Source organism: Pectinophora gossypiella, chromosome 8, assembly GCF_024362695.1.
Source record: "Pectinophora gossypiella chromosome 8, ilPecGoss1.1, whole genome shotgun sequence".
NCBI classification, from domain to species: Eukaryota; Metazoa; Arthropoda; class Insecta; order Lepidoptera; family Gelechiidae; genus Pectinophora; species Pectinophora gossypiella.
The window spans coordinates 6,377,115-6,404,379 of NC_065411.1; the positions used below are offsets into that span (position 1 = coordinate 6,377,115).

A 27,265-nucleotide genomic window follows, 5' to 3' on the forward strand; every position below is an offset into this window, starting at 1 on the left:
ATAATAATCATTTTGTAATATCTCATTTCACTAACTACGTATAAATGGTGAAGTCGTCATAAAAAGAAGACTATAATATACAATTGATAAGTAGATTTCTATTATCTAAAAAGATAATCTAATCTTTAAGTTATTGTTATTAAATACGTTCTATTTTTGCCTTGTAATTTTAAAATAATTTCAATTCAATAAAATATGTTTTCAGTGTTATTATATCACCTGTTTCGTAAGTTGAAGTTATCATTTAAAACAAATAAAAGCACACTGAGAAATAAACACTAAATAATTTATGGATTTATATGAATACGTAGACTGAACAAGTTAGATATGCGCTTTATTGTTCATCTGAAAGTTATTATTCTTAATAATAATAAATTATATATATCGTACCAATCAACTAACAACTATTATTAATTATGAAAGTAACAAAAAAAAATACATTTGACTGTAATCTCCAATTTTATCGTAAATTAGTACATTTTTTTGACATGGCTACTGTAGATTTGCCGCATTTGGCATTAACTACTTGGTCGGACAAATGAGGAGCGCTGAGGGCTGTCACCCGGTAGATTTTGGCCTTTATTTTTAACGTGACGTATTGCATGGTATAAGAAAACCAGGTATGATCAATCCTATGACAAGCCGCCATTGCCCTTTGAAGACGTAAGTGGTACCACTGTGTTAACATTAAATTGGTATCTCCAACATTCCAATAACGTAAATTTTATTATTGATAATTAAGTGAATTCCTGATTGAAATATTTAATTACTATTACTTTGTCACATTTATAAAAATCATTAAAAACTAAGTTAATATTTTATTAAACGTTCAAAATTTCCTTGCAAAATAATAAAAACATTAGTCGTGGGTAATTTAATTTTTACGAAATGGCAACGCAGGAGGGATGACGTCAGCTGGGCTAACCTTGAAATGTTAGCTGTCACTTTTGAGCATACCTGGTTTTCTATACCATGATGTATTGTAGATTTACCGCATATTATGGCATTAACTACTTGGCCGGACAAAGTAAGTTAGTACAGGATTGCACAGAATTATATACAATTACATTACATAAGTAACAGGAACATGCCTTTAAAGTAGTTGTGATATTTCACTTTTCTCTTACTCCTACTGAAAATATTCCGCTTATTTCAACTACTTACGTTTGCACTCATTTCTAACGTTCACATAGCACCAACAAACATTGATAGAAAACCTTAAATATTAAAAAAAAAACTGGAATGTTCCCAGACCAATAATGAACTCGAGGCCATAAAAATTGCATTATCCAATGTGTGGGACAATTTACCAACATTTCGCTATAAAACATTGTCATAAAATTAAAAAAAAAACACATTTTTTTTTCCTTTGGAGTCAAATAGTAGTTACTCTCTCAACCAAGGGAATGTTACAGTAAAATAAGTAAATACATAGCCTTAATTCCAATAAAAAGTATTAAGTTTGGTAGTTTTGATTAGAATTTTTCTTTAATAATACATCATTGTAAGATTACTACAACTAACGTTTAACGAACTATATTCAATAAATACTAAATTGTTAATTTCTGATCAATTTCATTCTAACTGAATCGTTTGAGCTATAAATGCTTAAACCATTTTAAAACACATTAGAGATGTATAAACATAACCCATTTTGGTCCCTATTGCAATGAACATAACTATACTGCAAAACTACGGCGTACGAAAATCGAATTATGTATAACTATGATACCCACATTACGCCTCGTATCGGATGGCATAGTTAAAACGAACCTTAAGCTAAGTCACTTTAGAGATCCAAGTAACACGACTTATACACAATCTCGCTTAAAACTAGTAAATTCTCAACAATAAATAAAATCACAATACGACGTGTGTGCGCTTTGTGCTTTGACGTCCACAACATTTTAACAATTCGCATGCAGTGCTGAATTATCGACACATAACCATTACAATTATGTCAAAGACTCACGCGAGGCGTTAATACGTGTGAGCAGGAACGCGTTGCTTTCTCTGTCGCACTTATAGCATATTGAGTGCAGGAACGAAGTTCTGTTCCCACATTTAATAGCCACTTCACTTGGTACTACAGACTGATCGCTCGCGCTATAACACGCCTATCGGGAGGAGGTCGGGATGCTCCACTCCACTCTGTCTGTCTCTATCGTGAGCATTATTATAACTCGTGCTGTCTCTCTCTACCCAAGGGGCGTTACAGTGTTCGCAATCAGACTATTAGACACTGATTACTTAATAGAAAGTTCGCGAACGACTTAGATAATAAAATTGAGACAATAATTTCCCAAATTGGCAGATATTGATTTATACTTCAATTTAATTAAATAAACGCACTTCTATTAATACGCGGGTACTTGTCATGATTAATCCTCCCAACATACGATTCAATTTAAACATGCACTAACCCGCAGTGGCGTGTCATAATATGCTCTATGTCAGTGGTTCATAAAGAGGTCGCGTACCCTTAGGGGTACATGGGGTTGCTTGAAGGTTTCCGGGCTTCCGACTTAAATACTTCATGCTGCATATCATCCCGGGCTGTCACTGAAATTGATTGCGATAACACATGCATTTACGTGATAGATATACTTTTTCTAGACATTGGTTTGACAACCTGTCGCTATATAATTTATCACCTCCATCTTAAGACGGCAATAACTGACCTAGTCTTCGGACGACTTGTAACACTGCCCATCCCGAAAGGGATTACAGGCGTAATGTAATGTGTGTAGGTATCTCTACTGCATAGGAAGAGTCCACACTGGGATCTCTTCTCGTTTCTTCTCCTTCTTCTTGTAGTGTCGGTCTCGTAATCTGACGTCGTCTTGTTTGGATCTGTAGTCTTGCGCTTCGCTCCTCCAGTCGTTTCGCTTTCGAGGCGAACCGTTTCTGAACCTGATACAAAATAGTTCGTTTAATATAATTAGGGATAACGTATAATTGGGTCGTGTACTAGGTTCAAGATAAATTACTAAATTCTGATTACTAAATAAAGACACATCTAAAAGTAACGAAAAACGTTTTCTTTTTCAATTTTACTCATTTTTGAATTTTAAACAAGAAAAACGTAATAATAAGTCCGACAATTTATCACGTTTTTCTATGACGTCACAAAGTGCTTTTTCAAACAAATTCTATAGTAATTTCGTGTTTTGACGTTTAGTAAAAAGTAACTGATTTGACTAGTTGGAAACTAGCCTATTATGTATAATGTGGAGAAAAAAAGTGTACGCTGATAAAGGGGCGATTCGAGTCGACACTAATAGCATCTAATTTTATTTTAAGTAATACCTGTATTTTTCTCATCGGCCGAAAAGGAAAGGGACGGATAATCGACAGGCATATAATTTAATTTATTTATGGTACACACGCCAATTTTTTTGGCAGATTTTTTTACAACCCTCTCAAAATGTCACACTAGGCCTTAACCCGACAGAATTAAGTTGCTGTCGACTTCACACACGTCAATCGGATTGTATATCGCATGGGTTATTCGTTCAATCACTCATTCATTTTGAAATTAACTCGCCGCGGCGACGCGAGGCCTGCGCTGACTGTCTACCGAACGCGAGTTTACGCAGCATTGGCGCCGCGTCGACGTTGCTCTCCTAAGGCTTAACAAAAATATAGCATACCTAAATTCATTTTCATCAACGAAGACTTTGCTCTTGACAAACAGCTCATTCCTCTCCGGATCGCATTGTTCAATAGGTACCTCGTCTTCGTACGTATCATCACATAGCTCTATGACATCTTCTCTATTGAACGTGAAGTTGTGAGGATAGTACGCTTGGAGAATGTCTTCGTTGCGGAACTCTTGCATTTGCAACCAAACGTGTGGGAGGAGTAGAGGGAACCTCCGCAGCCAGTAGGTTATGAAGCCGTCAGGTAACTTTCCTAAACTGTCTCTGACTTCAGCTTCTAGTTCTCTGTAGTGATGTTTCTGGAAGGAATTAGCACAGTTGTATTACTCAAAATAACAATACAGTGTTACGCCGGTAGACAACGTATAGTACCCACACCCACTTGTTACGAGCTATGTTTAAGTCAAATGTAATAGGGGTCGAGCTTATTGCTATTAACCGGGTTTAAAATTCTAAAAACACGTGATATCTATGCCAGTTAGAGCCAGATTGTCTGTATATTTTCTTCTGAAGACTTGTGGACCTGCCCACTTCATTAGGGACCACAAGCGTAAAATTTACGTATGTACCAGCTGCCCGCTCCGCTGCGTGGAGTCCTAATTTTATGCTTCTAATTTCAAAAATGACAAACTTTCATACAAACTTCCATCTCCTATTTTAACCCTTTGGGGGATTAATTTCCGAAAAACCCTTCTTGGTGCTCATTTCCGTCATATAAGGAGAATTCATGCTTCTAACTTCAAAATGACAGTTTCATACAACGTTTCAACCTCATTTTAATCCCCTTACGGGTTGAATTTCGCAAAATTCCATCTTAGTGAGCTCCTACATCCTAAAGGGCACTTGTAGTTTCTGAAATAATATAATAGTGTACATGTATGTGTGTGCATGTATGTACCTTGTTCCGTATGGCGCGCAGCAGGTGCGCGGCGCGGTCCCCGCGGTAGGTGCGGCGCGCGCGCAGGTCGCCGGCCACGCGGCCGCACACGTGCGCGCGCCAGTCGCCGCGCACCACGCGCCGCACGCCGCGCTCCAGCGGGTGCGCCACGCCTTCAATGCCGCAGCTTTCCACTTGGTCGCTTACGTCCTGGAAACAATACCAACATACAGAAATAAACAATTTCGACTTAGGACTCGAAACCGCAGCTATTGTAAAGCCGGGATGACTCCTCGATCTGTAACGTCCTCAAGCCGATGTCTTTCGATTCATATAGACAGGATTCTGTCCGTCGTGAGACATCGTGGTTCACAAACCCGCATTGACAAGAGCTGCGAGTTTTCTTATATTGGAGATGAGCTGCACACGATTTGTCTTGAGACTTCGTATCAGAAGTGGATGGAAATTGTCTTCGGATTAATTGTGACTCCCTTTAGGGATTACGGGAGGCTGTTTATGCAGTCTGTGTATGTAGAAGAGTCTAAATATTGTATATCTTGAACTCACCTGCAAAAAATTGAGTATGCTCTGCTTGCCCCAGAACATGGGGTACTTGAGCACGGTCTGGCATGGCGGGCGCTGCGCCGGCCTCGCGTGTAACATCGCGCGGATGAGCATCTTTGTCACCACCACCTCTTCTTCTGGCAACACTTTGCTGGGAACACGAAAGAACTAATTAATATAAACGTCATCGAATCTGCCATTGCTTAAATTCAAAATTTCGAACGTCATATTTCAATTCGCCAATCAAAAAAGATTTTTGATTAGGTAATAAGTAAACGTAAAATTTTAAAGAAGTAATCTTGGGATTTGAGACGACATTTTCTTCTTATATTTTTAATCAGACAAGTTCTTTGTTGTCCCTTTTCTTATCAGCCAATGTAAAAATATATACGTATCATACTCCATTTCAAAGATCTGCATATACAACGCAATTAATTATAAGTAGAATAATTGATATACTCACTCGAGTTGATCTAAACTATACTCCCCAGTGAGTATGTTAGCCTGTCGCCTCAATACGTCTCCAAAAGGATGGAGGCCTTTCGACAACACATAGTAGAACACGCAGCCCAAAGAAAATATATCCACTGAAGTTGTCTGAAAGAAAAACGTATATTATTTAGAGTGTCCATCGTAAATACTAGAAAGAATCCTTGACTACCCTTGACCATTTTTTCCACCCTGAACACAATTGGCCATTTTATTAAGGTCAAACGCAGGGTGCCTTTTAAAATCCAAAACCAATCGTTAATGGTTTTGCGATAAACTCCCGACTTCACGGTTGAACCCCTCGATTTTACCAGCTTTCCCTTGAACTTCTTTGAATTTCACGTAACATTCCTTATATTTCAGAAAATGGACGCTTAACTTTTCGAACGCCGGAACGCAGATCTCAACCAGACACAATGTAAAGTCTATTGTGTCTGGTATCTCGGCAGATGAAAGGCTTATGACACATTGTGCTGTTTCTCACCAAATGCTGCGAGGATACTACACAATATAAGTCTGCCAATCACTCGAAATGAAGAAGAAGAATGTATCTCACCGTCCTCTCGCCATTGATCATCTCAGGCGCAATCCAACCATCCGTGCCAGTCACACCAGAGCGGCGAGAGAAGCTCACGCGACCGATATTCAACTTCTTGGAGAGACCGAAGTCCGAGATCATGGCGCGAACCTCGCCCGTCCCCGAGGGCATTGACAGAAGAACGTTGTGCGGTTTTATGTCTCTATGTACTGGAAATTACAAAGATTTTTCAGTGACAAGCTGATACTTATTAACAGAAAGTACGTAGTTGTAATATAAACAATGCCAAGGGTCTTTGGCTGCTCAATGATAACCCTCATGATAAAAGAACTCCATTTAGGCTTTATTTATTTATCTTCCTTGCATCTTCCACGTTCATTAACAGTTTCTGAAGAGCTGTACTATAAGTGGTAGATCGCAGCTATCTAAAGATTATACGTGCTCTTTTTGTTGGTTGGAAGTAGCAATTTGTCATCAGAGATTGAGACGTCAGAGTCGTCGAGACTAGAGTGAATAGGTATTTACTAGGTAAGCGTGATCCATCCTAGACCACATCGTAACTTACCATCAGATGAGATTGTGGTCAAAACCTATAATATTTTAAAAAGAGGATTAAGACCTTATGAGTGCCAAAGTCTTTTATAAATCGAAACATAAACCAAGCACTACTATTTCTGTTATACGTACCACCATAACTATTGAGCTTTATATTACGGGAAACTTACCAATATCCATGGAATGCAGATGTGACAAGCCCATGGTAGCCTGTCGAAGTACCTCTACGGCGTCTATCTTACACTCGAAGTTTAACTTCTTCTCTACATAGTCTTGTAGCGTTGCAGAACACAGCTCTAAGGCTATGTACCTAAAGAAAAAGGTTATGTTTTATTATATGTGTTTATTAATTCTTCGTTTATAGATGTAATCGAGCTAGTATAGCTAGTATTTGTGATGTTTTACAAAGCCAACTTATAAGTCTAGCTAAGATGCCCTTTTGAAAATATGTTTGGGCCAACTGTCACCATATTGTTCAACATCTCCATCTACGGGCGATTACCAATAATTACGGGTCGTGGCGCTTGGTCTTGGCGGGGTAGGCAGATTTATAAGTGAATAATTGATTTATGTACGCGTCAACTCACCTAAACTGTTTATCTCTTTCCGTACAGTAATACCTGACGACGTGCGCATGAGCATCGGACTCCCGTAGCAGCGCCACCTCTCGGTCGGCGAAGGTAAAACATTCGGGCAGTAGTCGTTTTACCGCTACCGCTCGCTTGTCGAACATACCTCTGAAGTAAATACATAATATAATAAATTATTACAAGTATTTAGATTTATAGACTTTGGATGTTATTGCATCAAAATCAGCAGGCATGTTGCTATTTTCATATTAGCGTAAATGTTACGCTCAAATGTATTTCCAAGAAAGTATCAACATTATTTGTTATTTCTCTACGGTTGTAAAAGTAAATTAAGCACCTACTTATTTGTAATTTTGTACAATTTCAGTCCATAAAGACTGAAGCGATACTGAGTTGCGGGAGTTTGTGGCAGATTACTGTACCAACGATTGTATACAAACTCGAATATTACAAAAGTCTTGCACTCGGAACATTACCATACGGAGTTTGTGTACGTACATACAAACTCACCTATAAACAAAGGTGCCTTCGCACCCCTTGCCGAGCACCTGATCAGTATTGAAGCTGATCTTCCCGATGCGCACTTCTCCATCCCCTATCTCTTCCAGCTGGCCTGTCACTTCCCCGTGAGATGATGTCGACACGTTCGACCCTCGGGATCCTCCCTGTGACAGCTGTTGGAATTCTCTAGCCTGGAATAATAAATGGATGTTCTATATTATATATCCAGAAATCGGAAAAAAATCGTTTGCGCAGGATATATTATATTGTTCAAGCGTGCGCGCCTACACAGGAGCAGCCTCTCGTCCTAATCTCTCTGTTCCTGGTGGAATAGAAAGCCGTTACAACCAGAGATAGGTTCAGATGCAGTGTCTGGCCGATGGCGAGTCCCCTACCATCGCTCGGCCTTTCACCATGCCTTGCTGTCTCGCCGAGTCCGCCAAAAGCGGTTGCTTATGTGTTGGTTGGTCTATATGTAGGTATATAAATAAGGATTATTTTTGTTATTCATTGAGCTTTCGTATCCCAGTGGGGACATACTATAAATAACTTTGGAATCCCTAGTTTGATTAGGACAAGCTGGCGGATCACCCGATCATCCGAAAGTAAGATCATCCGTGTTTCGGAGAGTCGGTCTCGGCTACTCAAGTACCTCTTTACATGAGCCATGTCAGGGGCCTTTAACTAAGTAGTAACTCTGACACCAGGATTGATGAGGTCGATCGCTAGTCTGACAAGCCACATGAGAGAAGAAGGATTCCTTAAACATAATTAAATTAAGTAAGTTCTGTGCAATAAAGTATTATTGTTTCATGGGTTGATTAAACTTTTGTTAGGGTGGTATTAATAAACTAATCTCAGCTTCGAGACTGCCCTCAAGATCATGTCAATGTGACAGTTCTCATATAAGAACAGGACTTGAGCACGATCTTGAGGGATGAATATAAACGTCGCATGAATAGATGTGACGTGGCCCCACTGCAGTGGGAGATACTGGGCCAGGATCGGCCGCAATGGAGGCATACTGTAAACATGCCTCCTAGCTTTGAACAGAAGCGTTGAGAAGAGTTCGACTCAAGACTCGATGAGCTGAATGCCCGACCACCTGCGGCCATAACCTACAACTATATCGGAGCTGTGCTGACGTGCAGTGAATGTGGTCGTACATTCACTGCTAAGATCGGTTATATATATCGGATCGGATATATATATATTCGCATTACCAAATAAACAACAAATTACTGTGCAATCTTGGTACTAGCTTATTACATAAACAAGAGATTAACATTTAATCATAAAATGTAAAACAGTAGCTTTCAGATAACGTTTTATTGCTCAATGAAAGTGGTTGTGATCGTAAAATATAAAGAGTCTAAAAGAAAATTGCTTACGTAATGTAATTTAGCTAACCGACAACCTTGACTGAAAAGTTGACTCAACTCTGACTTAAAAGTTATTCTTCTTCTATCGTGTGGGTTGTGAGATGGATTACAAACTCCATCAACCCTGGTGTCAGGGTTACTATTGAACCGCCAAAGGCCCCTGACATGGCTCATGTAACGACTACTAACTTACATCAGTAAGTAGTAACCAGGAACAACGGAACACGGATCGTCTTAGTTTCGGACAATCAGGTGATCAGCCTGTAATGTTCTAACCAGACTACAGATGATAAGTGATTTTTGTGATACGCTCATCATTGGACCACAGAGGCCATTTTAAAAGTTGTTGAAACTAGTATTTTTTTTTTAATTTTCTCTGTATTTGAATATAATTGTTCAATAGTATTATTTTTAAAGCACTATCATGCCAATTGTAAATTTTCTTAGAAATTTTATTAGAAAACAGAGTCTAAAGATAAATAAGGTAGGTTTCAAATAATAATCCAGGCCCCGAAAGAAGTCGACGGATTTTAATGGAACTTATTGACTAGACAAAATAATTCTATGCGGAATCTGCGACGTAGTGCCCCGACCTCAGAACTTCTTTGTTGAGACGGACTACATTTTAAACCCAGTTGAGCTTGTAGTCTTCATTTTTTGTTATAAGTAAGACAGTATCAAAAAAGCGCATGTCATATTCATAAGCGACACCTCACCCAACTGCGCAAACAAGCGTAGGTAATTAACGTACTATCGCGTGGTATGTGACGAATTTCAAACAACCATAGTATTTCTTCGGGTTTAAAATCAACATACTTAAGATGTTTTACGCAGAAACGATGTGGCATGAAAAACAAAATGCTTTAACAATCCATGTTACTACATACATATATACACAGTACTTAGATCACGCCTATTTCTCGTTGGGGTAGGCAGACCACGGAATCCCTCTTACTACGATCCTGACACACCATTTTCGCTTCTTCCACTCTCATCAGTGTTCATGCATGCTCGCCGGTTTAGGATACTGTTGACCTGGGCTTTCTTTATAACATCCTGGATTTGATTTGAATGTGGACACATTCTTATTATTTGACCTTTCGCGTTTTACAATAAAAAATATTTAAAGCCACGTACGATACTCGTGCGTACATGCCTATAACAGCCTGTAAACTTTATATTCTTAAAAAGAATGAACACGGTATAATTTGTAAATTGTAAAATTTGGTCAAATATCAAAAGCCTAATATAAACCTGAATCTTTTGAAAATCTTCTATCGTGTGCGTTGTGAGGTGGATTACTAACCTCATCAACCCTGGTGTCAGGGTTATTATTGAGCCGCCACTACGCACTTACCTCAGTAAGTAGTAACCGGGATCAACGGCTTAATGTGCCTTCCGAAGTACGGATTGAAGAAGATAACCAACTATATCGTTACTGCTTGTATAGGAGTGTATTATCATATTATGCTCACCTGGTACCGAAGATACCAAAACATGGTGACGACAAGCCCACAGAGTATTATGAGCGCCACTTTCAACGCCTTATTCTCTTGCTGATGCAGCCAAATATATCCCTTCTTGTACCACAAATCAGGTCTAAAGTTGAACCCTTCGAAAAAATCATCAGTTTGAACCGACACTGAGATTGAATTTGACTTTAAATTAGTTTCATTTTCGCCATCATTGTTCCCTTCTGTATGCACTTGTCCGTTGATTAGTTTTAGAGCGTCATTCTGGGAGTCTTTTAGGTTTAAGAAATTCGAGTTTGGAAGTTTTGGCAACCATGTAGTTGTCAGTTCTGGGACTTTATAATGTCCTAGTAGCAAATATGGTGCTGATACGTGAAGGTTTAGGTCGTTGAGTTTGTAATGAACATTTTTGTAAGGTTCATATCTCTGGTCGGAGTCGACGAGTTTCTCCGTAGCGGGACCTTCGATGAGCAAGGGCTGAGCGTGTCCTGTTGATATCGTTATCGTGTTCTTGTCTACGAGAGAGGATAATGCGTAGAGGCCGTGGTTGTGCTCGCCGACGTACAAAGTTGGGCTATAAAGGGAAATAGTTGATTTACTATGAAGAGTATTTTCGAATTTAGACAAGGTACCTCACTTATTTACATTGACGAGGACGTGACATAGTTTTTATTTTGAAAATGTATCACAAAAAAAAACTCACGTCGGCATCAAGCTATAAGCTTTTTTTTCTAATCGGAGCGGTATTTCATTTTCAAAGTAAAAAAAATATATATTTATCACTAGTAACTAGATTAAAGTTACCGAATATAAGTTTTTTTTTTCAACAATTACCTCACCTTATTATTGTATTTCATTATATAATTAATAATTCAAAAGAAAAACCAATTAATTTGTAGACATAGTATTGTAATTGGGATTAATTTCTAATAACTACAATTACTTACTACAACTCGATATTAGAATTCTTAATCCCCTGTCCATTTCTGACTGTAGAAGCGTCTTCCATGATATGGTCCAACGTGTCATCTCCAATAGAGTTGAATGGTACGGATATGAGTCCATCCCTATCCAGTAGGTACGCTGCCACTACTGGAGTCTCCAGATTATGTGACCAGACCAGGTCTCCGGTCTTACGGTCGAACGACATTACGCGACCGCTTGATGTCGATGTGAAATGGATTACTCCTGCGGAAAAAATATTTCTTATTCGTCAAGTGATGAAGGTATATAACACATGAAGGTATTTTTTTAATGTATTAAACGTCTCACCCCCGATAATTAAGGGGAGACCTGTGCCCAGCAGTGGAACGAATACAGAATGTTAATGACATCGTAACGAAAACTTTGAGGATGATTCAGACCATAATTCTGAGTTAATATCAAGTGGAATTTTCCGTCGCAAAATTCCAGTTTTTTTCAAATTATTTTCAATTGTATACTTTTGCAATGGAAAATTCCACTTGATTTTAACTCGGAATAATAAGCTGAATCATCCCTCTCAGTATTCGTTACGATGACACTTACACCCCGTACAAGTACATACAAGTAGGTATGGGTGTTAGTGACGCCGCAACGAATACTATCATCCCCCTAAGTATTCGTTACGATGTCACTATAACACCCAGTATATTTATATATTTTTAAAATTATTAAGTACTAATAAAAAACTCGAATAATATGAAACTTTTACTGAGGTCAAAATGTCATATTTTATTAGGTCGTTGTGAGGGTTATACAATAAGTCACACCCTGTATGTATTACTACGCTACCCTACACAATGGGTAAACCTGTAATGGTAGATGTGTGAATGTGGAATTAAATAAATCAACTTTAAAAAAATAGGTAGGCAATAATAACGATGAATAAAATTGTTACTCAATGTCCATGGGTGACAGAAAAAAAAAACAACGACATAGATTGTAATTACAAAAGGCCATACATGTAATTTAAAATTACTCGTGTGTGATAGCCGGATATAAAATTACCTACAATCAAAAGTTGATAATATAAATTTTATGCAGTCTGCTATTTTATCATACAAACATTACGTTTGTAGGTCAAGCATTATGTCATTTTCAAAAGAATCGATAATGTTACGAGGTGACAGTAATTGTGTTGAATAACATCAGTCTTGGTAATAAATTACTCTCAATATAAGTAAGTAGGTACGATAACCTGCAAAAGTCCAATCAGTTTCTTGCAAAGTAATAAATTAACTGGTTGCACTTAAGACCTGGTTGCATGTCGTTTCTGTAATAGCCAAAAAACACCTACAAAAACATAAATTTTGTAATTGTGACAACTAATGCTTCATAATTTCACCACTGTTTACAAATAATTCGCTGGGCTCAGTGACTGAACTTGTACCCTAACGTTTTTATAGAATGTTCCTCCGTCGACTTGGTCGTTGGTCACATTTCCGCTTAACTACTTTAGGAATCACTAATTAATCCATACACAAAGTATATTTACAGCACCTAGTATAGGGCATTACTATAGTACCTACTATAGAATAAGGTTCAAACCTGCGACTATACTGGCGGCCATAGATAGCTGCTGTGAATCACCCTGATAATTTCGTATTCCGTCACAAAATACACAACAGTACTGCGTATACAATTTCATCGTGGTTTCATCATAACTGTCCTATCTTTAAATAACAAGCTCACCTATATCGCTACAACGATACTTAATATTATCTAATTATATCATTGGGGAACCACCACTAGACCATTCAAGTCGCTGAAATGAAAATGCTTCGGTGGATGTGCTACTCTGGGCGGGAGCCAACTCGCGACAAACAGAGTATTGCGGGCGGAAAGCAAGAGGGAAACCACTGCCCTATTTATCCCAAAAAACGTAGTATGGAGAATACTACACCGACAAGAGCGTGCCTCTTAAATTAGTGAGATATCATTGATGAATGAATAAATTAACACAATGCGGGTTGTACAAGTTCACTAACCTTCCTTTACTTTTGGTTTTTAAAAGAAATAAAACTGAAAATCATCGCGTCTAAATTCGTATTATGCGTAATGCTTTAATATGAGTTGTATGAACCTGTATGTCGTCGCCTTGGAGAAAGCTTGCGAAAAGGCCTGGCACAACAGCTTGATCTACATGCTTTATTCTCTGGGAGTGTCAGAGCGTCTCGTGCACATCATACAAGACTTCCTCTCAAATAGAACCATTCGCTAACGCGTGGAAAGGACGCTGTCATCACCGCACCCGACATGCCGGAATCCCACAAGGCTCCGTCCTCTCCACTTGCCCGGCCAAATAGTTAATGCCATCTGTGGCAAATCTACAATAAGTCAAGTCAAAAAAACATGTCGTCTCCTTATAATGAAAGCGTCGCAAGCGCCCTTAAAAAACAAATTCTGATATTATTCTCTTTAACAAAACTTCGAAACGGACGGAAAGTTAGCGTAGTTTCACACATCTTAATCACATCCAAATGTGATTTTTCAAAAAGGCGCTTTCGTGTTTTTTTTTCTACTTATAAGGCGGCGATGTACGTACTTGCGTACTTTTTTATACGCAGGTTTTATATCTATTTTATTCTATAAGGTCTGTATAACGTACTTATAGGATAACCTGATTGCCGTTAACATTTTTTGTGTGTCAAGTGGTAGGTCATTGACTTACTGGTCACATAAGAAAATTGAAACGATTATGAAAATGGCAATACCTAACCTATTATTATGTGAATTACAATGATAATTTGTTACACGTGACTTAAATGATTATTTATTTTGATTAAGATTATTTAATTACCTATTATAAGATTATTGACGGCGTGCGTGTATAAAACGATTGATGAATGTGGAGGAATCAAGAGAATTGTGTGTAAGGATCTTATATCGGTGGGATATTTCCCACCGTGAGTTTATAAATGTATATTATGTAAAAGTGTGTAAATTGTTTTGTTGTAAATTATTATTGTGTATTAGTTAGGCAAAAGGCACTTAGAGTAGTGTGATTATACCGGTATTCGTTGCCTGTGACAATCCCAGAAAAACGCAGATTGTTTTAAGTTATTCATAATAAATAATGTAAAACAAAGAATCATCATCATTGTATTAGGAGGTACTTATAGTATTTGCGATAAGCTTGATATTTATCAATAGTAACATAAATTGATAGTAAAATATTTTAAAGTTTTGGGAAAACCATGTCGAAAAAAATAGTCAGTAGCTATATAATGGTATGTAAGTGTGTGTGTAAATGTGAATACCTATGTGCATGGTAATATAAAATAAACGCAATAAATTTCAAATATTTTGTCCTTTTTTATTGTTATTTATGTTTTTTTATTCTCGAAATTGGCGCTCGATACCATTTAAAACGTCGTGTGACCCACTTCAACTATTTTTCTCCTATCGTGTGGGTTGTGAGGTGGATGACCAACCTCATAAACCAACTATTGGAAACTATTACTACAACTACTACTACAACACTATAACTACTACTTCAACTACAACTATACACTACACCAACTATTGGAATACATACATACGTAAGATCAGGCCTATTTCCCGTTGGGGTAGGCAGAGAACTACGGAATTCCACTTACTACGCTCCTGACACACCACTTTCGCTTTTTTATTGGAATATGTGAGTGTAGTAGAAACCTGAATGTACAATCACGAGCAATATAATGAACCCACTTTAGGACTCTGTCGCACTAACATATTTGACATTTAGTGAGACATATTGTCAAAAAAGTTAATGTGGCATTGTACCAAAGTGTATACATATTAATGCTCGTGACCGTAGATAAACAGGTAAATAAATAGTAAAGAACTCACCATAATCATTCAGCATCTCCTTCCCCATGGCATGGGAGGTGTAGTCGAAGAAAGTGACATTCCACTTATGGTTGTCATTCTTGGAATCGTGCATCAGGATGTTGTACTCGGTACGTGCTACATAGATGCCGCGCTTTTTGTCAGGATCGCACGTTTGGTCTGCTTCGTTTTTGAAAATTGTCGACTTGTCAAACCCTGAAAATGTTTATCATTGAGTAGGTACTGTAAGATAGAGAAGAGTCGATATTGAGTGATACATCACTAATTTAATGAACGTCACAAATCGATATCTGATTTTTGCTCTTTTAAAATCAAGGAGCTCCGTGTGCGGTAAAGATTGCGGAAGAGTGAAGTGCAAAGTTGAAGTATGAACTATCCGCTCATACTTGTATGGCGCGCGCGTTTCGCGCTCACATGGTCCTTCGAACCTCTTTCTTCTACCAATGAATGAATGACGTCGATTTTTTTTTTTTATAATACGATCGTTGGCTCAGTAAAACACGTCTTTTTGTGCATATTTCGGTCCCGCCCTCTATCTCTTTCTTATCGTGTCGATGGCAAACTAAATAGTATCCGCCCAAAACTCGGCAACAAGTATGCTGCAGGTGTTCGGGTACGCAGGACACGATGTAAGATGTTTCATCTTTGTTTCGTCGTTGTTAGATGTTCCGACCTCTATAAGAACTATTCTTAGTTTATGATCGGAATAAAAAGTTCATCATCATCATCATCACCAGCCCATTAACGTCTCCACTGCTGGGGCACGGGCCTTCCCTATGGATGGATAAGGAGATCGGGCCTTAAACCACCACGCGGGCCCAGTGCGGATTGGTGGTTATTAACGACTGCTGCTGCTGGGCTGTGGTGTTTAATTGAATTTTGTAATATCTGTGACGTGTAATTATTATTATCAATAAATGACTATGACTATGACTATGACTAATGCAGCCGGGACCAACGACTTAACGTGCCTTCCGAAGCACGGAGGAGCTCGAGATGAAAACTTTTTTTTGTGGTCACCCATCCTATGACCGGCCTTTGCGAATGTTGCTTAACTTCAACAATCGCAGACCGAGCGCGTTTACCGCTGCGCCACCGAGCTCCTCGTATAAAAAGTTACACCAGGTTTATTTGTAAGGCCGTAGCTCTTTGTTGGCCAAAGCTCTTTGTTAGTAACGCCTTTATTTACAAAGAGTATCACATACTCAAAGTAGTAATTCACGTTAAACATAACGTGGTTCTTTCTTATAGCTATACGTATTCTGGGTAGTTTAGGTAAGTAGCTCTTGCACAATAACATTCCTCTGAAAGACACTTTACGTAACATCTGATGTATAAACAGGTGTTTTACAGGTAACTTGTTTTACAAACGACGCGTAATAATTAAATAATAAATTAGTAATTATTATTTACTGGCAGCTGTTACTTATGAAGAAGGCTTTATGTATTATTTTGTTGATTATAAAATTCTAACTTTGAAAAGGACAGTAAGCGGAGAGATTTATTATTTATTTGTACACAATAAAACAGACACAAGGAACATACAAAGAAAACTGATAGTACAGATAAAAAAGAAGAGATTTCTTCCAGCTATCCTATGTGACGAGAAAGATATTCAACGTATAATAAATAAGCGTTAATACCACATGCCCCATGCTCCATAACCCCTCCGCGGTTGATTGAGGGGGGGCTTGTGCCTAGCAGTGGGACGTATATAGGCCGTTTATGTTAAGTTAGGTAATAAGCATTAATACGTATTGTTACCGTTTACGTGTAGTTAACGTATAGTTAGCTTTAGCGTTGTTTAAGCTTATTATTATAATAGGTATTCACAGTATACAGCAGTAGCAGCAGCAGCAGCGGTAGTAGGTATTATTATTTTGTGTGTACTATTTATATAAGTAGGTATATATGTTAGGTTATGTATATAGGTTAGGTATATATTATATTTGTAAGTATGTTATATATATTTATTTGCATGTATTTTGTTGGTGAAATTGTACTTTATTGGTAATAAGTTGTACTTAAAGTTTGTACCCGCAATCTTTCAATTATTATTTTTTTTACATTTTACCTCACCTTATGGTTGCCTGGAAGAAATCGCTTTAAGCGATAAGGCCGCCATTTGCCATGTACTTAATTAAGAGACTTTTTGTAATTATTTATTTTTAGTTTGGTGCAATAAAGTGTATTTGTATTGTATTGTATTGTATTGTACTTATTTCAATATATATGGGCCTCTTTAACAAACATTACAAGTGTAAAATGTAATTATATTTTAATGTACATTACGGAGAGCACGTGCAGCATAATCAGTTACATTTTGTAGCTTCGTAGTGTTGGCGCAATGAACAACATTTTACATTTGTAATATTTTACATTTGTAATATTTATTAACCAAGGAGTGGAATTCTATGCCTTTTCTTTTCTTTTGTTTTTCCGAATGCATATAACCCGGGTGCTTTTAAGGCTAGAGTGAACAGGCACCTTTTGGGCGAGGTCGCCCCATCTTAGGCCTCGTCAGTGCCTTCGAGCAAGTCTGGGGCCGAAAGCAAACCCATTAAAGGTAAAAAAAACAGGTTTCTGAAATTCTGTGATGTAAAAAAAAATAGTTTAGTGATTTTCGTAGAGCACCTTGGCGATATAGAAACGATTACCCGTACATACGCACTAAAATAAGACAAAGAATAAGAGACTTTTTGTAATTATTTCTTTTTATTTTGGTGCAATAAAGTGTATTTGTATTGTATTGTATTGTAAAATACATATCGAAGTATAGTGGTGTGCAGTAGGTATATATAGGTACCTGTATTCATTGATAAGAGAGGGCGAGTAGGTACTCCACTCACTGGGTAGTAGCCTAGTAGTAGGTGTGATATTAGTAGGTGTGAGTAGGTGTGGTACGTACCACGTAGAACTTAAACTATATCTTCATAGTCAAATATTATCTTACCTACTGACTCAACATACTTTGACTACCTGACTTTGTTGTTTAGAATAGTTTGGTTTAGTAGATTAATTTAAGAAGGTTAGCTGTGTCTGCGTTTTCAAATTTTAAACAAGTATAACACACAATATAAGCTCGCTACTACTTATATTCCAATGGGATAATCAGAGGTACATTCATCGCAAGAATGAACTAAGTAAGTACCCACACCTCACCAAGCTTTTTAGACCAACGAGTTGGTGAGCCATATCGCCGTCTATAATCGAGCCAACCGTGTTAGTGAAAACAGCACTTAAGATAGAGTTAATTATACTGTTTTATATATAGGTACTGAACCAACCTGAAACATGTTCTCTAGTCCCCGTCAAAGGATCCAACATGAACCACGTGTCACTCTTCTTGCCTGTATACAAGATACCATCAGTGGACCGGCATGGCGCGTTGGCTACCAGCTCGGGGATGGTGAACGGTAGCTTCTTCAACATCTGCTGGTCACCCCTCGGCCCGTACATGTACAGGAACCCATGGCGAGGGTCCGGCAAGAATTGGGGCATCAAGTTGGCATGCTGATTGGGGACTTTTACTACGGGTTCTGGAATAAAATTGCTGGAGTTAAACTTTAAATCTACGGCTTTTAAGGGACAGAGGAGCATGCTAAGGAATCTATTTGAGCGATAACGCATTGGCACAATCGCTCTGGGCTCTTAGAGTAATACTACGTATAGAACGGTAACTCTCCGCTCCCCAGCAGCGCCTGAACTAGGTTTACCTCACCCCCCTCGGTCTTACTTTAGTCTTCAATTGTATGGGCGTCAGACGTCACACACACATATGCACGTGTACGATAACGTCAATGTGTAGTGTCTGTGTAAAACGAGGTTGTATGTATAAAGTGTCCGGGATGTGCTCTTAGTAAAATGAGAAAGTTTTGATTCATCCTTATTCATCACAAATTGATCATTAATTCTTAGTCATCGTAAATACAAGCTCTCGCAAAACGAGGTGTTTATAAAAAACAAGAGTGGTTTATGTTTGGAACAAGTTTTTAGCTAGCTAGGTTGATATTGTTCGAGCTAAGAATAGGTCTTAATGTATATTTGAATCAAAATAAACGTCCAGGGCTCCGAATCATTAGATAGTCTATCTAGGCTAGGTAGAACTATATCGTTTTCTCTATTTATAATCAAACAAAAACGCGTCAACGTGAGATGAAACATAAAATAAGCTCACGACTATATCGCGCCATAGTGGGATTAAATAGTGTAATATGCCAAGGAAGTCATGAATCCAATGGTTAGGTTAGGATACGGCGAATGTAGCGCCATAAAACTGGTTGCAGCTGATACTAGAAGTGTTCCCACCTAAGAGACGTAGTTTTTCTTAGTAGTTTGCAGTGTATGACTCGAGGTGAGTTCGTAAGTATTGCGTTCTGTACGCAATGGAAACTGTGGATAGCAGATTTTACGCGAGAGAGCTGAGCTTAGGCAGTTGGTAGAGGTACCTTCCCGTACGGTAAAGTTAACATAAGCTCACGATAAATCCCAATTGGGGTGGACAGAGGTACATTCATCGCAAGATAAGTATCCACACCTAACGTTCTACGACTAACGACTAACGTTCGAGGCAACTGTGTTAGTGAAAACTGCACTCAAAAATTAATAGCTCATTGGTGCAAGTCTAGTACCAGGGTTAGAACCGGCGCTCCCCGATTGAGAAGCAACCCGGCGTACCCACAGGACCACAATGACACGGCAAAGTTGATGATTATAAATAACACTTATCGGCTGAAAACTTCAAGATCATTGGCGTGTGGTGAAAACAACGATTGTATCAAAAAACAAAGATGAGTTTTGTTAGGTACATACAATGAATCAGCATTCGCTGTCTGACGACATTACGTCTGGCCGTATGAAATACGATTTGATGTCATTCAAAGATTCGCTCTTGTACGATTCACATACTCGTAACACAGCTCACGCCTATATCAGAAGTGACCAACCTGATAAACGTAACGTGATTCGCATATCTTGCACTTATTAAGTTGTAAACGTATCGTAGAGTTTAATTATAATAAAGGCATAGGTACGTACACATGAGGCATACGTACATAAGGGAATTCAGCCATATGGAATTTATTTATCGGCCACTGAGTACCTACATTATTTATGCCTCAATGTTGATTGACATAAAGATAAGCGGCTGTTCGTAACTACCGCCTACTGCAGCGCAAGTAGGTTTTAACCAATAAAAGCTAGTACTAGGCCCTCTTGCTTGGCAACATAAATTAGGTAGGTAGGTAGGTAATTTACATCAAATCAAATATACTTTATTGCACAGAACTAAAATTTCAACAATCAGACAGTATAACACATGAATACAGTACAATTTGGGCGGCCTTATTGCTCTAGAGCAATTCCTACATACATTACATTATTAAATTGAAGAAAATATCACAAAAATAAATAAAACAATCACAAAAAATATAAAGCAAAAACACAGTGCACAAAACAATTTAACAAGCTACGCCGTTTACCTGAAAAAAAATCTGTTCTACCGAGTGGATCCAATATAGATGGAATACCCTTTAGACATGAAACTTATCTCAGGATGTGATATCAAATGTTACGCCCTATCTACAACTAATCGCTAATTTATCAACACAACTCTATATTTAATCAGCTTATTTTTAAACAATAGTAAGTGGTAATTTCAGGGTTTACTAATTGTTTATAGGTATGAATTGAATAGTATAATAGACTATAATTTTAGTCAATCATTATATTTTCAAGGTGAAAGAATGTAACATCGGAACTTGGAAGTATAATTTTATAAATGTATTGTAAGAAGTAAGCAACTGATAAATCTAAACAGGAATGTATGTCAAGGCCCTTAGATGCTTTGATCAGGACTAGTGTTGGGTTCTTACCCGGAAAATTCCCGCGTTTTGGGAATTTTCCCAATTCTGAGGGAAAAAACCCGAAAAATTCCCATTTCAAGGGAAAATATTTTTTATCGCATATATTTGTATTAAAAGTAAGGATTTCCAACAACGACCATTTAAATATAATGTATGCCTACTTATGCCCAATTTATGTTCTGTCGTAGTGTCGTATGAACTCTTAAAACTTAAATTCGTAATATCTTTTGAATGGAATGTTCGATTTTAATAATTCCGTGCAAAGATACCTACATATTATAGGATATACTAAGTAAGATGATCCGTGCTTCGGAAGGCACGTTAAGCCGTTGGTCCCGGTTACTACTTACTGATGTAAGTAAGTAGTCGTTACATGAGCCATGTCAGGGGACTTTGGCGGCTCAATAGTAACCCTGACACCAGGGTTGATGAGGTGGGTAATTCACCTCACAATCCACACGATAGAAGAAGAAGAAGAATAGGATATACTGGGTGTTAGTGACATGGTAACGAAAACTTTGAGGGATGATTCAGACCATGATTCTGAGTTGATATCAAGTGTAATTTTCCGTCGCAAAAGCATGGAACTAAAAAAAAATAAAAAAATACAAAATATTACATGAATTTTCCGACAGGAAATTCCACTTGATATCAACTCAGAATCATAGCCTGAACCATCCTCCTCTGTATTCGTTATGTTGTCACTAATACCCATACCTAATTGTATGGCTACCTGTATGTACTTGTACGGGGTGTAAGTGACATCGTAACGAATACTGAGAGGCATGATTAAGCTCATTATTCTGAGTTAATATGAATTGGAATTTTCCATCGCAAAAGTATATACTTAATTGAAAATAATTACAAAACAAACTAAAAAGGGTGAATAGGCATTTTCTGAGTAAGCTCGTTCCAACGTCGATCTCTTCTTTTTGTGGAAGAACGAAGTCAAGAGCAAACCCATCTTAATTAAAAAAAAACATGAATTTTGCGACGAAAAATTCCACTTGATATTAACTCAGAATCATGGTCTGAATCATCTCCGTCAGTATTCGTTACAATGTCACTAACATTCTGTATAGGATGTTTTTGGCACTAGAGAATGTCATCATCGAGGAGCAACATGGTTTTGTGTCAAGGAGGTCAACATTTACCAACTTATTCTGTTGCTTGGACACATGGACAAGAAATTGGGAGGCACGAATACCTACAGATATTATTTACTTGGACTATGAAAAAGCTTTTGATCGAGTTCCTGTCACACGATTGATTGCTAAATTAGAGCTCTTTGGAATCAAGAGGCAATCTCTTGAAGTGGATTGAAGACTTCCTCGTCAAAGCGCACCTTCTCTGTGCGCATCAGAGAATCATACTCTGTTCCCAGAAAATCCTCAGCTGCGTGCCGCAGGGATCGGTGTTAGGACCAATTTTATTGAGTATCCACCTTACAGATCTTAAACATGTTATCATGTCTGATATATCACTATTTGCAGATGACACGAAAATAATGGGGAATCCACTCACATATGTATAAACTGTCTATATACGTCCCACTAACGAGCTTAACGCTCTAACCATTAGACCACGCAGGCTGTTGTGTTGGGAATCCACTTATTAGCCATAATATAATCCAAGTTGATCTGAATAGAGTCTTGGACCCGAGATTAGCTAATCACATTGAACGTGGACAAATTAAATGCACTGTGATGCGTGTTGACAGTAACAACCCTTCGTTGAGTTACACCGTTGACTCAAAACCTCTAGAGTGTGTTACAAAACAAAAGGACCTTGGCATAACGATATAATCTAAAGTGAGACGAACAATTATTGGAATCACTAAGAAGACTAACTCCCTCCTATACATAATTAGAAAGCTTTTTACTAGATAAAGAATTGTTTCTTAGGCTTTACAAAACTTACGTGAGACCGCTGTTAGAACATGGGTTTCAAATATGGAGACCTTACTATTATAGGACATTGCACTACTAGAAAAAGTCCAAAGAAGAGCAACAAAGATAATGACAGTCCGGGCCGGCCGGAGTGGACCCCAGCGGGAGCTGCAGGACTGTCACCTCTGGCTTGCCTTCATTGGCCGGCCAGAGTGGGGAGTTAGAGCTATACGCTCGCAGGGTGGCAGTGAAAGATGCTTAAGTCGCAGAAAGCGGTGTACACCTCTTGCCACCCTAGCTGCTCACAACCATGTAGCTGCCTTGCCGTCCAGTTGCGTCGGCTAGATAGGTGGCCCATCCAGTCAGTGGCGAGTCACCGCCTGCCCAATGTATCTCTGTTATTAACATTGGTAGAGCAGGCCCCATAGTCCCCCATAGCCCCAGTATCCCGGTTCACTAACCCGCAACCCAATAGCCCAGTTCCTTTTGTTCCCATAATCTGCAATAGTCTGCAATAGTCAACACGAACCGGGGATTGTCTTTGGGCGCACTCCCATAGTGCATACAGGGATAGTCGCCGGTTGGTGTCACAACACATTTAGATTAAATTATCTTAAGGGGCCTCTACGTGTTGGCTTTGGCCCCACACACGCGTTTCAAAAGTTCGGGACTCCATAGGCCCCAGACATGGAAACGACATACAAATAATAATAAGATTATAAATAATTAAATTAAAAAATATTTTCCCATAATTTGGGAATTTTTCGGGTGTTTATTTTATTTTCCCATATTTTCCCGATATTTTTTCTTTCCCACCCAATTTTTTCTTTCCCTGCCCATCACTAATCAGGACTCACAAATTTATGGGGTACCTACATAGATTTACTACTTCTGGTAGTGGTAAATTAATGGGTACCTACTACAACTTACTGAATCTTTACTCAACACTTTTCTTTGGCATCTCGAAACAAGCTTGGTCCATTCCTAACAGCTGATCAGAGCTTTATTTATTTAATATTCGGGAGTATAATAATCAATGGCTATTAACTTACTGACTAAAAAACTAACAACATAAAGCCAATTACAGATCCCCACAAATAGCATCAACATAGGTTATGTAAGTTTTGCAAAAAAATAAAGTAGAAGAAAAAAGCAAAATGTCACCTAGTTTAGTACAAACAAGAACCCTAATTAGGGTAATCACAGATCACACCAGACTGAGCAAACACCTGCACAGAATGGAGCTACCTGAGTCCCCTTAGTGCAGATTTCATTTAAAGAAGACAAGATGCTAACACACCTACTGTGCAGCTGTGAGGCTGTAGAAGCCCAACTTGTTGGTCACATAATGTCAATCTAATAAGGCCTGTGTGTGCAGTGGAGTCTGGAGGAAAGGCTTTGAAGTAGGGCCATGGTCACAAATAGTCACAATAGGTGTTATAAGGTTGCATTTGCCTATCAAGCTCTTTCAAAACAAGCCCTACTACAAAATAATACTAACTTGAAATGAGGTTCACGTATTATTACGATTCATCATCAGTCCAAATTCCCTTGCATGAAATGTGATGATACATAGGTAAACATGTTATTTCAACACACCTATTTTAATGCAAAAATAAATCAATTTTATCTGCATAGTACAGTCCTTCCTTCCAGAAACTACATCTCATTTTTCAACTGATACTAAAATCTAGACCATTCTATATTGACCGGATTTTAATGATAATTTTCCAATAACAAAATGTGAATTCCAACTGATAGTGTTATTCAAAATGATAATTACAAATTACTTTTTAAGCTGTACAGAAAAATATCACCATGTGGGTGATAAGCCTTATCTGAAATAGCAAATTGTAATTTTACTAGAAACTTGATCTGTCACTTTTTTTATAGTGGCCATATGGTAAGTAACATGCGCCATTCAGCCATTACATTTTTTAACCAACTTCAAAAACGGAGGAGGTTCTCAATTCCTAGGGATCCTTTTTTCCATTTACTGTTTAGTGTTGGTCATTTTATGTGTTATCTTTGAGCATTTTTTTCATATGGTTAGATATATGGTTGATTTGCATGTTAAGTAAGTGGTGATTTGGTTCGTACCAATGAAGATTTGTGTGTTATTTATTTTGAGCAACAGTATCTCATAATAAATGGGAAATCTTTACATTAGTTAGTAATATATGTATACCTAGCAGATAAACAATAATGACTAGAATTAAATGATATAGTGTACTGACACACACACAATGAGACTTGTATAGGATTGAAATGGATCTTGTGAAAGAGAGGAGGCATATACCCAATAGTGGGTGGATACAGGCTGAGCAGATAGTAAATATACTAGCATTTATTTAAACCTAATATCTAAATTACTGAGCCTTAACTATAGTTATGTACCTATAGTTTGTTTAAAAACATTTACTGGAATTAGCTTTAAGTATTTGTCAACTATTGTTATGTCATTCAATATTATTTATCTTTAATAAATCTTATTTCATCATGTTGGCATAAAACAATTTTTAAAACATTAAAGTTATACTTTTACATTGTACTAATTAGTTTTTTTTTTTTAATAATAAAATTTCTAAAATGCAACATAAATATTTGAAGTGCTATTGACCTTATTTAGAAATTTGATTGAAGAATGTTCCAATTCTCCTCAATAAAGTAACAATTTATTACAACTTCTTTCTGGAAATGTACAGGTTAAACACCTTTTCAATTATTGTGTTAATCAAAGCCATGCTAACAAACTCAATGTAAACAAACTGTAATACACAACCTAGTCAAAAACCAAGAACTTGCAGCCCACTATTACACCAGTTGTAGAATTTGTCTTACAGACAGTGAACGTTGTGATTATTTTTAACAAAAAATAAAATTACTTTATAACATTTTAACTATTTGTTTTGTAACAAACAAACTCAATACTAGTAATCAGAAATACTAAATACACTTGGTAGAGCACTTACCGTCTTTCAACTTCCATATGATATTTCCTGTTATGGGGTCCACAGCCACCATGCCGCCTCCTAACGTGGCAAACAACAGCGGCCGGTCGTCGATCGCACGCGATAACTCCGTAATTTCCTACAAAAACATACCACCATGTACTGTATACCAACACGCCACCTTCAAAAACACTACAATGCTCATGCATGATGAATGCGACGCAAGCCGCGTACTCTCACGATCCTCACCTTCGAATCTTTGTCCACCTGATCACCACAAAGGGATCCAATCAAACATATTAACAACAACACCCTCATCTTCACCACTTCACTTCAAACACTGCACTAATAAAAATGACAAGTAAATCCCATTATATCAATCACAACAGCAACAATTATTGAATCAAAAATCAAAACATAACATTTCGCCCTTGGAAACCTCGCGAAAATGACTTTTTATGACATTTCTCTTTGACGCACGCAGCGCAGTGGTCTGCCTCGTTTTTTTTTTTTTTTTTTTTTGTTTTAGTTTTCCCCGAAGGGTAAGGCAAAGGGAACTATGCCCATACAGCCATGTCTTACGTATTTTTTTTTCTTGATGATTAATGAAATGATGAAAGGTGATGATGATGAAACCTAAGCCCCCACCCTCGGAGTAGACTCCTACTCCGAACCCCAAACGAATTAACTCAAAAGTCCGCATAAACTTTTGAGTTATGAAGCGGCTTCCTGACACGAAGCGAAAATAGGCAGATACACTTTGTTTATTGAATACTCCAATATAATAACACTCGCGAATGTCTTCCGACTAACTTAATGCGATCATTAACCACAAAACACCACTTCGTATTAATTATTTAGATTACTCAATGAAAAAAGCAACTGTCCCGTTCCCGTTTCCCGCCAAAAAGCCGTGGTCTGCCTCGAATGTCAAAAAAACTAAAAAAATAGATGAAACCGGTAACGGTATAGTAGAGTTGCCCACAACTTTTTGTACTGTAGTGTACCCAATATCGGGATAATATCGGTAGATAAAAAAGCTACCTTAATATTTACACAACACAAGCAAGCTGTACCAAGTGTATTTACAACAGCTACATTTTGGATATTATTTCA

General features: G+C 37.8%; 1 protein-coding gene across 2 annotated transcripts; it reads right to left on the reverse strand.

Annotated features, from left to right (window-relative positions):
• Positions 1-493: 493 nt before the first annotated feature.
• Positions 494-26,640, reverse strand: LOC126368855 (serine/threonine-protein kinase/endoribonuclease ire-1). 2 transcript variants are annotated; one of them, XR_007566639.1, is made up of 16 exons: positions 26,399-26,640; positions 26,171-26,288; positions 18,733-18,984; positions 15,446-15,640; positions 11,578-11,818; positions 10,634-11,204; positions 7,786-7,967; positions 7,273-7,422; positions 6,856-6,995; positions 6,149-6,339; positions 5,567-5,700; positions 5,107-5,254; positions 4,561-4,749; positions 3,654-3,961; positions 2,682-2,913; positions 494-2,562 (listed from the first exon to the last, which is right to left on the reverse strand). XR_007566639.1 is itself a non-coding variant. In XM_050013035.1 (15 exons), the coding sequence occupies exons 1-15, from the start codon at positions 26,465-26,467 to the stop codon at positions 2,757-2,759; spliced, it is 3,045 nt and encodes a 1,014-aa protein (XP_049868992.1). In that variant the 5' UTR covers positions 26,468-26,640; the 3' UTR covers positions 494-2,756. The 2 variants fall into 2 exon arrangements, 1 of the variants encoding a protein (XP_049868992.1); XM_050013035.1 differs by having other exon boundaries at positions 494-2,913.
• Between the last annotated feature and the right edge of the window lie 625 nt (positions 26,641-27,265).